A 13,739-nucleotide genomic window follows, 5' to 3' on the forward strand; every position below is an offset into this window, starting at 1 on the left:
TAAATGTGAAGATGTGTAGTTGTGCTTCAAAATTTTATAGAAAGAAATACTTTCATTTCTATAGCGCCTTTCATGACCACCAGACGTCCCAAAGCACTTTACAGCCAATGGAGTGTAGTCACTGTTGTAATGTGGGAAACGCGGCAGCCAATTTGAACACAGCAAGCTCCCACACACAGCAATGTGATAATGACCAGATAATCTGTTTTTTGTTATGTTGATTGAGGGATAAAATATTGGCCCAGGACACTGGGGATAACAGCACTGCCCCTCCGACAGTGCGGCACTCCCTCAGTACTGCCCCTCCGACAGTGCAACGCTCCCTCAGTACTGCCCCTCCGACAGTGCAGCGCTCCCTCAGTACTGCCCCTCCAACAGTGTGGCGCTCCTTCAGTACTACCCCCTGACAGTGCGGCGCTCCCTCAGTGCTGCCCCTCCGACAGTGCTGCCCCTCCGACAGTACTGCCCCCCCGACAGTGCAGTGCTCCCTCAGTACTGCCCCTCTGACAGTGCGGCGCTCCCTCAGTACTGCCCCTCTGACAGTGCAGTGCTCGCTCAGTACTGCCCCTCTGACAGTGCAGCGCTCCCTCAGTACTGCCCCTCTGACAGTGCAGTGCTCGCTCAGTACTGCCCCTCCGACAGTACTGCCCCCCCGACAGTGCAGCGCTCCCTCAGTACTGCCCCTCTGACAGTGCGGCGCTCCCTCAGTACTGCCCCTCCGACAGTGCGGCGCTCCCTCAGTACTGCCCCTCCGACAGTGCGGCGCTCCCTCAGTACTGCCCCTCCGACAGTGCGGTGCTCCCTCAGTACTGCCCCTCCGACAGTGCGGCACTCCCTCAGCACTGCACTGGAGTGTCAGCCTAGAATTATGTGCTAAAGTTCCTCGAGGATGTGCTCAAGTTCCTTGGAAATCGCTCGTCAAGAGTTTTAAAAATACAGTTTCTCAGTCCGATTGAGAAGCACATTGGGATTACGTTGGACAAGATTCAGATAACCACAATGTGCAGTTTCCCAAAAGGTGCTTTGTTCTCGGTCCGTGGAAACATAGAATCTGTTGCAATTAATCACTCCTCGGGAAAGCATTTACACTGCGTTACTTCTCAATCGTTCCTGGCACGAAACTTAGCTCGAAGTGAGATTTTGTTGCGACAGATTCAATGCAGACTTCAGAATTCACAGAATTCCCATTGTTTTTTTTTGTAAAGCAGATTTGTACACGTGCCACTGATTGCCAATGTAAAATGGGTATAACAGTACGTGGCCATTGTAGGTGTGAGCGCAATAGCTCAGTGCTGCCATTTATCATCTTCAGTTGCCCCAGAGACATTGGGTAATTAATCTGCTGTTATCTCTCTCTATTGTGGAGTAGCAGGAAATCTGCTGGAGATAGGCAGATTTTTGAATGGTAAGGGAGTTAAGGGTTATGGGGGTTGGTGGGGAAGCGGAGTTGAGACCAAGATCAGATCAGCCATGATCTTTTTGAATGGCGGAGCAGGCTTGAGGGGCCGTATGGCCTACTCCTGCTCCTATTTCTTATGTTCTTATATAATTCTCATGTGCCTCAAAGGGCCATTCTCATCTGTTGGACCGTTTTGACCATTAAAATTGACCATACAATGTGCAGAAACATGTATTTTGCATTTCCCTCTTTCGGGCCTGTTCGTCCCATTTAGAGCCATAAAGGATCTGCGGTGAGCTCCCCTGCAATTACCTCTCTACAAGCAGCTGCTGGGAAGTGGATTTTAAGGAGCCCCTCCTTTAGAGGCACCTGTCCAAGTGAATTGGAAGCACAAACTTCAAGGTCTTGGACTGTTAATGCATCCCATTCCCCACAATTCTTGCATGCTTGTGAGCTTGTTCTCCTTGGAGCGAAGAAGAACATAAGAAATAGGAGCAGGAGTCAGCCATACGGTCCCTTGAGCCTGCTCCGCCATTCAATAAGATCATGGCTGATCCGATCATGGACTCAGCTCCACTTCCCTGCCCGCTCCCCATAACCCCTTATCCCCTTATCAGTTAAAAACAGGTTGAGAGGAGATTTGATCGAGGTGTTCAAAACCATGAGGGTCTGCTCAGAGTAGATAGAGAGAGACTGTTCCCATTGGTGGAAGGGTGGAGAACCAGAGGAGACAGATTTAAGACGATCAGCAGAGAACCAAAGGCGACACGAGGAAAAATGTTTTTACGCAGCGAGTGGTTAGGATCTGGAATGTGCTGCCTGAGAGGACGGTGGAGGCAGACTCAATCACTGCTTTCAAAAGGGAGTTGGATAAGTACCTGAATTTGCAGGTGTTCTGTATGTAAACATTGTAACTGTGTAAGACTTGCCACCAGAGGGCGCAACTGTTGGAGGCCCAAGGGTCACCTGCACACCTCGTGCAAGGGAGTATAACAGGTTGTCTGCCATGTGCTTCGGCACTCTGGAGTTGTATTAAACAGACCAATGTCACATCCGTTTTAGCTCCCAGTAACTCAGTCTTGTGGAGTTCTCCCAGACTTAACAGCAGGGCTACGGGGAAAGGGCGGGGCAGTGGCACTGGCTGAGGAGCTCGATGGGCCGAATGGCCTCCTTCTGTGCTGTAACCATTCTATGAACTATAATTCTATGATTATCACAAGGCAAAACGTTAGTAAGAATATCATTGTTTACCATATAAGCCAATGATAAAACTACAATATTTGACATTTTTGGGTTTAGGCAGATTGTAAAGTTTCTGGCTGATTGAGCAGAGTACTGTTTTCATAAGTGTCCTGTAGTCATAAAAATAGCGAGATGAAGACAAGTGCTTATTTTAATTGAGAAACTAAGGTGAAGTGACGAGGCCTATGGATCCCCTCCGATAGTGCAGTACTCCCTCAGTACTGCCCCTCCGACAGTGCGGCGCTCCCTCAGTACTGCCCTTCCGACAGTGCAGCGCTCTCTCAGTACTGCCCTTCCGACATTGCGGCACTCCCTCAGTACTGCCTCTCCGTCAGTGCGGCGCTCCCTCAGTACTGCCCCTCCAACAGTGCAGCGCTCCGTCAGTACTGCACTGGGACTGTCCGCCTAGATTTTTGTGCCCATGTCCCTGGAGTGCAACTTGAACCCACAATGTTCTGATTCCGAGACGAGTGCTGCCCACTGAGCCACTGGCTGGCACCTTAATTGTATTATCAACTATGAATTGAGATTTGCACTGTAGGCTCTCGGTGGGCTGTTATTGCTGGTTTTATCTAGGTTATTTGAGTGAATGGAGAAATTTGTCAGAGCTCTTTCCCATACCCACTTAAAAGTAGGACCTCAAAGGTAGTAATCTCAGGATTGCTACCAGTGCCACATGCTAGTCAGAGTAAGAATAACAGGGTAGTTAAGATGAATATGTGGCTTGAACAATGGTGCATGAGGGAGGGATTCAAATTCCTGGGGCATTGGAACCGGTTCTGGGGGAGGTGGGACCAGTACAAACCGGATGATCTGCACCTGGGCAGGACCGGAACCGATGTCCTAGGGGGAGTGTTTGCGAGTGCTGTTGGGGAGGGTTTAAACTAATATGGCAGGGGGATGGAAATCTATGCAGGGAGACAGAGGAAAGCAAAATGGGGGGAGAAGCAAAAGGTAGAAAGGAGAAAAGTAAAAGTGGAGAGCAGAGAAACCCAAGGCAAAAATCAAAAAGGGCCAATTACAACATAATTCTGAAAGGACAAAGATGATTAAAAAAAACCAACCTGAAGGCTCTGTGTCTCAATGCAAGGAGCATTTTAATAAGGTGGATGAATTAACTGCGAAGATAGCTGTTAACGGATATGATGTAATTGGGATTACGGAGACATGGCTCCAGTGTGACCAAGGCTGGGAACTCAACATCTAGGGGTATTCAATATTCAGGAAGGATAGAGGTGGGGTAGCTTTGCTGGTTAAAGAGGAGATTAACGCAATAATAAGGAAGGACATTAGCTTGGATGATGTGGAATCAGTATGGGTGGAGCTGCGGAATACCAAAGGGCAGAAAACGCTAGTGGGAGTTGTGTACAGACCACCAAACAGTAGCAGTGAGGTTGGGGATGGCATCAAACAGGAAATTAGGGATGCGTGCAATATAGGTACAGCAGTTATCATGGGTGACTTTAATCTACAGATAGATTGGGCTAACCAAACTGGTAGCAATGCGGTGGAGGAGGATTTCCTGGAATGTATTAGGGATGGTTTTCTGGACCAATATGTCGAGGAACCAACTAGAGAACTGGCCATCCTAGACTGGGTGTTGTGTAATGAGAAAGGACTAATTAGCAATCTTGTTGTGCGAGGCCCCTTGGGGAAGAATGACCATAATATGGTAGAATTCTTCATTAAGATGGAGAGTGACACAGTTAATTCAGAAACTAGGGTCCTGAACTTAAGGAAAGGTAACTTCGATGGTATGAGACGTGAATTGGCTCGGATAGACTGGCGAGTGATACTTAAAGGGTTGACGGTGGATAGGCAATGGCAGACATTTAAAGATCACATGGATGAACTTCAACTATAGTACATCCCTGTCTGGTGGGGAAGGTGGCTAAACCGTGGCTTACAAGGGAAATTAGGGATAGTGTTAAATCCAAGGAAGAGGCATATAAATTGGCCAGAAAAAGCAGCAAATCTGAGGACTGGGAGAATTTTGTAATGCAGCAGAGGAGGACAAAGGGTTTAATTAGGAGGGGGAAAATAGAGTATGAGAGGAAGCTTGCTGGGAACATAAAAACTGACTGCAAAAGCTTCTATAGATATGTGAAGAGAAAAAGATTAGTGAAGACAAATGTAGGTCCCTTGCAGTCAGAGTCAGGTGAATTTATAATGGGGAACAAAGAAATGGCAGACCAATTGAACAAATATTTTGGTTCTGTCTTCACGAAGGAAGACACAAATAACCTTCCGGAAATACTAGGGGACCGAGGGTCTAGTGAGAAGGAGGAACTGAAGGAAATCCTTATTAAACAGGAAACTGTGTTGGGGAAATTGATGGGATTGAAGGCCGATAAATCCCCAGAGCCTGATAGTCTGCATCCCAGAGTACTTAAGGAAGTGGCCCCAGAAATAGTGGATGCATTGGTGGTCATTTTCCAACATTCTATAGACTCTAAAACAGTTCCTATGGATTGGAGGGTTGTTAATGTAACCCCACTTTTTAACAAAGGAGGGAGAGAGAAAACAGGGAATTATAGACCGGTTAGCATGACATCGGTAGTGGGGAAGATGTTGGAATCAATTATCAAAGATGTAATAGCAGCGCATTTGGAAAGCAGAGACAGGATTGGTCCGAGTCAGCATGGATTTATGAAAGGGAAATCATGCTTGACAAATCTTCTAGAATTTTTTGAGGATGTAACTAATAGAGTGGACAAGGGAGAACCAGTGGATGTGTTGTATTTGGACTTTCAAAAGGCTTTTGACAAGGTCTTGCACAAGAGATTAGTGTGCAAAATTAAAGCACATGGTATTGGGGGTAATGTATTGAAATGGATAGAGAACTGGTTGGCAGACAGGAAGCAAAGAGTAGGAATAAACGGGTCCTTTTCAGAATGGGAGGCAGTGACTAGTGGGGTGCCGCAGGGTTCAGTGCTGGGACTCCAGCTATTGACAATATACATTAATGATTTGGACGAAGGAATTGAATGTGATATCTCCAAGTTTGCAGATGACACTAAGCTGGGTGGCAGTGTGAGCTGTGAGGAGGACGCTAAGATGCTGCAGGGTGACTTGGATAGGTTAGGTGAGTGGGCAAATACGTGGCAGATGCAGTATAATGTGGATAAATGTGAGGTTATTCACTTTGGTGGCAAAAACACGAAGGCTGAATATTATCTGAATGGTGACAGATTAGGAAAATGGGAGGTGCAACGAGACCTGGGTGTCATGGTACATCAGTCATTGGCATGCAAGTACAGCAGGCGGTGATGAAGGCAAATGGCATGTTGGCCTTCATAACGAGAGGATTTGAGTATAGGAGCAGGGAGGTCTTACTGCAGTTGTATAGGGCCTTGGTGAGGCCACACCTTGAATATTGTGTTCAGTTTTAGTCTTCTAATCTGAGGAAGGACGTTCTTGCTATTGAGGGAGTGCAGTGAAGGTTCACCAGACTGATGCCCGGGATGGCAGGACTGACATATGAAGAAAGACTGGATCGACTAGGCTTATATTCACTGGAGTTTAGAAGAATGAGAGGGGACCTCATAGAAACATATAAAATTCTGATGGGACTGGACAGGTTAGGTGCAGGAAGAATATTCCCGATGTTGGGGAAGTCCAGAACCAGGGTTCACAGTCTAAGGATAAGGGGTAAGCCATTTAGGACCGAGATGAGGAGAAACTTCTTCACTCATAGAGCATTCCACAGGTTCACAATTATAACGCAGAGAGTTGTTGAGGCCAGTTCGTTAGATATATTCAAAAGGGAGTTAGATATGGCCCTTATGGCTAAAGGGATCAAGGGGTATGGAGAGAAAGCAGGAAAGGGGTACTGAGGTTGCATGATCAGTCATGATATTGAATGGTGGTGCAGGCTCAAAGGGTTGAATGGCCTGCTCCTGCACCTATTTTATATGTTTCTATGTTTCTAAAAGCAACTTGTGGCTGAAGGGACGGTGACTGCCTTTCGGATGGGCTGTTCCATTGGCCGAAAGGGGCTGTGTAAAAATGAACAGATAACTTCATGAGGGAGCAGAATGAAGGGAATCAATACTTGCAATAAAACCGTCAAGGGCTAGAATTTCCACTCTATTTCCAACAGTTTTCTGCTTGTTTTCGGCGGAAAACCACCCGGCAAAAATTTCCACTCCATTTCACAAACAGTTCCACCTGCGGTTTTGAAATGCCGCTGGGGAGCAGATCACCGGCGTGCACCGCCGGAAAAACCGCTACCGCCCGTGTTTGGTCTCAGCGGTGACCCGTCGGTAAGATCGAGAAACCTGCCCACGAAAAGCAGCGGGAGCTGGGCGGTGGGTCAGGAGCTCCGCACAGAAAGGCAAGTTAAAGGTTTTTTTTAATAATTCTTTTAAAATTATTTTACAGCGATTTGGTTGAAAAGGGTCCCAAGAATTTTTGTTAGTTTTTTTTAATTTTATGTTTCTTGGAAAAAATATTTTTTGTGTTTTCCCCCTCCCAAGGACCAACCCGCAGCCTCGGTCTAAATTTGAGTAATTACCGCCCATTTTGATGAAGAACCACCCAATTTGCCCAGGATCGCATTTTCCACTGAGAATCTGCGTGTAAGACCCATTTTTCTCGTTGGGCGGTATTTTTTTCCTTTTTTTTGTGCAATTTTTCGCCGGCGTTAATTTAAGAATTTTAGTGATCTTTTGGGTGGCAATCCAGTGGTGGTGGATTTTACAAAAATTCTAGCGCTATATGTCTCAGGCAAAAGCTTCTGTCTCCATGTCTGGGTTCGTGTCTTTAAAGTCTGGAGATTGTTTTGCTGTCGCTGAAATTCTGGTTCATAAATGCACTGAAATCCCCTTATTATAGTATCATCATCATCATCATAGGCGGTCCCTCGAACGAGGATGACTTGCTTCCACATGAGTTCAAATGTTTTGATGAAAAACCCGATGTTCCAGTCCTGAACTCCAATTGAGGGGGTGGAAGATGCCTGTGCATGGATTTTTTTAATGTGGGGTGCCCGTTGCACACCAGCCACCACACGGGCTTGACAGAGCGAGGTCTTGGTCCAGTGGCAAGGGTTAACCAGGACGACTGGAGACCAGCTCTGCTGCACGGACCCAGTGCGCACACATATCGCAGTGTGGGCTGGGTCCGTGCAGCCCCTGGGCCCTCGCCTCTTCTGGGCCCCGTACCCTCAATTCACCGCTCCTCCGCCACGAACTCTCGCCGCTCCTCCGCCACGATCTCGCGCCGCTCCTCCACCACAATCTCTCGCTCGCTGCTCCGCCACGATCTCTTGCCGCTCCTCCGCCACGATCTCTTGCCGCTCCTCCGCCACGATCTCTTGCCGCTCCTCCGCCACAAACACTCGCCGCACCTCCGCCATGATCTCTCACCACACTGTTATAATAACAGCATTTATCTCATGCAGTTACTCAAATAACCTCGACAAAATAGGCCCAAGGAGAATCCATAGTGCAAAACTCAATTCATCCTTGGTAATATAATTAGGGTTCCAGCTCAGTGGGCACAGCACTCTCGCCTCTGAGTCAGAAGGTTGTGGGTTCAGTCCCGCTCCAGAGACTTGAGCACAAAAATCTAGGCTGACACTCCCAGTTCCGTACTGATTGTAGATAAATGTTCCGCAGAGCTTCACAGAGGTGTAATCAAACACTGGCCGTCACGCCGAAGAGAGTGGTGTTTGGAGGGCTGACCGAGCTTTCTCAAAGCGCTGGGTTTTGAGCAGGAAGACAGACAGGGAGGGGTTTCAGAAGGAAATTCCAGAGCATGGTGCCTCGGCAGCTGAAGGTGCTGCACCAACGGTGGGGTGAGGTACTGGAGAATGCCCAAGGATCCAGATCTGCAGAGATTTGGGGGTGGCGGGGTGACAGTGATGTGGAGGGGCAAAGCCATGAATGGTTGTAAACATGAGGATGAGAATTTTAAATTGGAGGCGGTGGGGGAGCAGGAGCCAATCCGACAGCAAGGAGACGAGAGGGTTGTCCTATGAGGGGAGATTGAGCAGATTGGGCCGATACTCTCTGGAGTTTAGAAGAATGAGAGGTGATCTCATTGAAACATACAAGATTCTGAGGGGGATTGACAGGGTAGATGCTGAGAGGATGTTTCCCCCGGGCTGGGGAGTCTAGAACCAGGGGTCACAGTCTCAGGATAAGGGCTCGGCCATTTAGGACTGAGATGAGGAGGAATTTCTTCACTCAGAGGGTGGTGAATCTTTGGAATTCTCTGCCCCAGAGGGCTGTGGATGCTGGGTCGTTGAGTATATTCAAGGCTGAGATCGATAGATTTTTGGACTCTCGGGGAATCGAGGGATATGGGGATCGGGCGGGAAAGTGGAGTTGAGGTCGAAGATCAGCCGTGATCTTATTGAATGGCGGAGCAGGCTCGAGGGGCCGAATGGCCGACCTCCGCTCCAAATTCTGATGTTCTCATGGTCTGGGTGATGGAGGAGCGAGACTCCGTGCAGGGTTGGATACGGGCAGTAAAGTTTTGAATGAGCTGAAGTTAACTGAGGGTGGAGGATGGAGAACGTTGGCACAGTCAAATCTTGAAGTGACAAAGGCAGGAATGAGTGTGCGAGTGACAGACAGGATAAGCTGAGGGCGTTGCTGGGCGATGTTGCATTGATGCTTTTGATGAAGTTGTTGATTGCCCACAATGAGTGTCAATATTCTAATGAATTCGTTTATATGCCCTATCATCATCATCATAGGCAGTCCCTCGGAATCGAGGAAGACTTGCTTCCACTCTTAGTGAGTTCTCAGGTGGCTGAACAGTCCAATACGGGAATTACAGTCTCTGTCACAGGTGGGACAGACAGTGGTTGAGGGAAAGGGGAGGGTGGGACTGGTTTGCCGCACGCTCCTTCCGCTGCCTGCGCTTGGTTTCTGCATGCTCTCGGCGACGAGAATCGAGGTGCTCAGCGCCCTCCCGAATGCACTTCCTCCACTTAGGGCGATCTTTGGCCAGGGACTCCCAGGTGTCAGTGGGGATGTTGCACTTTATCAGGGAGGCTTTGAGGGCGTCCTTATAACGTTTCCTCTGCCCACCTTTGGCTCGCTTGCGGTGAAGGAGTTCCGAGTAGAGCGCTTGCTTTGGGAGTCTCATGTCTGGCATGCGGACAATGTGGCCTGCCCAGCGGGGCTGATCAAGTGTGGTCAGTGCTTCAATGCTGAGGATGTTGACCTGGTCGAGGACGCTAATGTTGGTGCGTCTGTCCTCCCAGGGGACTCCCAAGTTGAGAATATGTACATAGCATATTAAATATTACATAAAATTAATTGTTATATAGCTTAACGTTTGCGGTGTCACTGTTTTGGTCCCATGCACTGATTGTTGCTACTGTACATTTATAAATAATTCCAGTCGATCTTCTGTGGTTTTGCACCCGGGCAGTCAAGTCCAAGTGTAGTTTTGCCGGTGGGGGGTAGGGTAGGAGGGGGGAGGGGTATGAGAGGGGTAGTGGAGGGGTGTGTGGAATGGGGTAAAAAGCGATTGGCCAATGAAGTGCAGACCTCAATCAATCCCAATTAGACAGACATTCTATCCTCATTTATAATAACGACTACCAATTGTAACCTCGTCACACTTAATTACACCCAGTGAGGGAGGCTGGCATTACAGCATGATCTATTTACACAAACCATTATCAATGTGGATGGAGGAATTTATAATGGTAAATTTGACAGGTTGTGCAGGCAGGTGTAACATTGTGGCAGCCATGCCTCAGTGGGCAGCACTCTGGCCTCTGAGTCAGAAGGTTGTGGGTTCAAGTCCCACTCCAGAGACTTGAGCACAAAGATCCAGGCTGTCACTCCCAGTGCAGTGCTGAGGGAGTGCTGCACTGTCGGAGGGGCAGTACTGAGGGAGCGCTGCACTGTCGGAGGGGCAGTACTGAGGGAGCGCCGCACTGTCGGAGGGGCAGTACTGAGGGAGTGCCGCACTGTCGGAGGGGTAGTACTGAGGGAGCGCTGCACTGTCGGATGGGCAGTACTGAGGGAGCGCCGCACTGTCGGAGGGGCAGTACTGAGGGAGCACTGCACTGTCGGAGGGGCAGTACTGAGGGAGCGCTGCACTGTCGGAGGGGCAGTACTGAGGGAGCGCTGCACTGTCTGAGGTGCCAACTTACGGATGAGACGTTAAATCCGAGGCCCCGTCTGCGTTCTCAGGTGGATGTAAGAGATCCCACGGCACGAATTCAAACAAGAGCAGGGGAATTCTCCCCGGTGTCCTGGGCAATATTTATTCCTCAATCAGCATCACAAAAAACAGATTGTCTGGTCATTATCACGTTGCTGTGTGTGGGAGCTTGCTGTTTGCTAATTGGCTGCCATGTTTCTTACATTACAACAGTGACTACACTTCAAAAAGTACTTCATTGGCTGTAAATCGCTTGGGGACATCCGGTGGTCTTGAATGGCGCTATACAAATGCATATCTGTCTCTTTCCATTTTTAATGTATTAATAGATATAGTTATTGTTGCATTGTAGATTAATTATTTGACTGGTACGTAATCTCAATTTTTTCATAAATAAAAACTGAAAATGCTGGAAATACTCAGCAGGTCAGGCAGCAACTGTGGAGAGAGAAACAAAGTTAATGTTTCAGGTCGATGATCTTTCATGTTGTGTACAATGTTGTTCTCTTACATCTTGATACATGTTTTGAAACCAGCAGGATATGGACTCCAGGATCAAAGGGCTTATATACACGGACGGTGATCTTACAGTGACACCCATTCTGGACAATCCCAAGGTAACCGCAGCAACATTTGCTTTTACATAATGCTTTTTAACTAAACTAACGAGTTTTCTTAGTGATTTTCCATTTCTTTTTATGAGGATGTAAAAAATACTATTGTAAATGCTTAACTAAAACCAGTTCTATATATTTTTTTAAAAACGGTCACTTTACTGAGAAATTTGTGTGTTTATGTTCAGGACTGAGAATCAGAAAACACACAGTGCCACTTGTGTATCAGTGACACTAACACACACGGATAAGTTGCTTCAAAACCAAAGCATTTCAAGTTGAGAAGAAGAGGAAGCGGGGTGGGCTGAGTGAGTGTGTGAGTGTGTGACTGAGTGTGTGTGTGTGACTGAGCGTGTGACTGCGACTGAGCGTGTGCGTGACTGATCGTGCGACTGATCGTGCGACTGATCGTGCGACTGATCGTGCGACTGAGAGTGCGACTGAGAGTGCGACTGAGCGTGTGCGTGACTGAGCGTGCGACTGAGCGTGCGACTGATCGTGCGACTGATCGTGCGACTGAGAGTGCGACTGAGCGTGTGCGTGACTGAGCGTGCGACTGAGCGTGCGACTGATCGTGCGACTGAGAGTGCGACTGAGCGTGTGCGTGACTGAGCGTGCGACTGATCGTGCGACTGAGAGTGCGACTGAGCGTGTGCGTGACTGAGCATGCGACTGAGCGTGCGACTGATCGTGCGACTGAGAGTGCGACTGAGCGTGTGCGTGACTGAGCGTGCGACTGAGCGTGCGACTGAGAGTGTGCGTGACTGAGCGTGCGACTGAGAGTGTGCGTGACTGAGCGTGCGACTGAGCGTGCGACTGAGAGTGCGACTGAGCGTGTGTGTGACTGAGCGTGCGACTGAGAGTGTGCGTGACTGAGCGTGCGACTGAGAGTGTGCGTGACTGAGCGTGCGACTGAGAGTGTGCGTGACTGAGCGTGCGACTGAGCGTGCGACTGAGAGTGACTGTGTGTGTGTAATCCATCCCGTCAGTATATTGTTCTTGTGTATACCGACTACTCCTGATAATTGGAAGTTGACTTCGAATAATTTGAATTCAACAACAACCACTTGTATTTATATAGCGCCTTTAACATAATAAAACAAATGATTACGTCGATTATACGGCACAGAAACAGGCCATTCGGCACAACCAGTCCATGCCGGTGTTTATGCTCCACTCGAGCCGCCTCCCGTCTTTCCTCATCTAAATCTATCAGCATAACCCTCTATTCCCTTCTCCCCCATTGGCTTGTCCAGCCTCCCCTTAAATGCATCGATACTATTCCCCTCAACCCCTCCCTGTGGCAGTGAGTTCCACATTCTCACCCCTCTCTGAGTAAAGAAGTTTCTCCTGAATTCCCCATTGGATTTCTGGGTGACTATCTTATATTGATGGCCTCTAGTTATGCTCTTCCCCACAAGTGGAAACATTCTCTCTGTATCCACTCGATCAAAACCTTTCATCATTTTAAAGACCTCTATTAGGTCACCCCTCAACCTCTCTGTTCAAGAGAAAAGAGACCCAGCCTGTTCATCCTTTCCTGATATGTATACCCTCGCATTTCTGGTATCATCCTTGTAAATCTTCTCTGCACCCTCTCCAGTGCCTCGATATCCTTTTTATAATACGGCGACCAGAACTGTACGCAGTGCTCCAAGTGTGGTCTAACCAAGGTTCGATACAGGGTTAGCATAACTTCCCTACTTCTCAATTCTCTCCCTCTAGAAATAAACCCAAGAGCTTGGTTTGGTTTTTTATGGCCTTGTTAACCTGTGTAGCAACCTTTAGTGATTTGTGTATTTGTATCCGAGATCCCTTTGTTCATCTACCCCACCCAGACTCGCACCCTCCAAGTAACAAGTGACCTCCCTATTCTTCCCACCAACATGTAATCCCTCACATTTATCAGTGTTGAACTTCAGTTGCCGATTATACGCCCATTCTGCAAGTTTATTAATGTCCCCCTGTAATATGCTGCAGTCCTCCTCAGTATTGACTCTTCCCCACCCCCCCCCCCCCACCGCCAAGTTGGTGTCATCCACAAATTTAGAAATTGTGGGCCCAAGTTTCGAGCCGCGCTTAGAACAGCGCAGTCCCGACCTGGACGCCCGTTTTTCGCGCCACAAAATGCTCCTAAAAAAACCTCCAGATTCTCCAGCTCCCTGCTGGTCCTCTGGCCCTCGGCGCGGCGCAGCAGGAGCTGTAGGGGGCGGAGCCAGGTCCCTGCGCTGAAAACGGTGCCGGGACCTCTGCACATGCGCGCTACAATGGGCACGCATGTGCAGTAGCTCCAGGCGCCCAAAACTGTGGGAGGGGCCCGAAGAACGCAGCCCCTGGCCAAATGGCCTCAC

The 13,739-nt window shown here is 48.5% G+C and overlaps 1 protein-coding gene across 5 annotated transcripts in view; it reads left to right on the forward strand.

Annotated features, from left to right (window-relative positions):
• Positions 1-13,739, forward strand: part of ulk4 (unc-51 like kinase 4) — a 615,462-nt gene that overhangs the window by 58,954 nt on the left and 542,769 nt on the right. For 4 of the 5 annotated variants that reach the window (XM_070880300.1, XM_070880304.1, XM_070880301.1 and 1 more), the window contains exon 13: positions 11,311-11,391. In XM_070880300.1, the coding sequence (XP_070736401.1) occupies positions 11,311-11,391 (81 nt within the window). The remainder of the gene's footprint in view (positions 1-11,310; positions 11,392-13,739) is intronic. The other variant, XM_070880303.1, reaches the window with a different exon arrangement.

This window comes from Pristiophorus japonicus, chromosome 5, assembly GCF_044704955.1.
Source record: "Pristiophorus japonicus isolate sPriJap1 chromosome 5, sPriJap1.hap1, whole genome shotgun sequence".
In the NCBI taxonomy this organism is placed as follows: Eukaryota; Metazoa; Chordata; class Chondrichthyes; family Pristiophoridae; genus Pristiophorus; species Pristiophorus japonicus.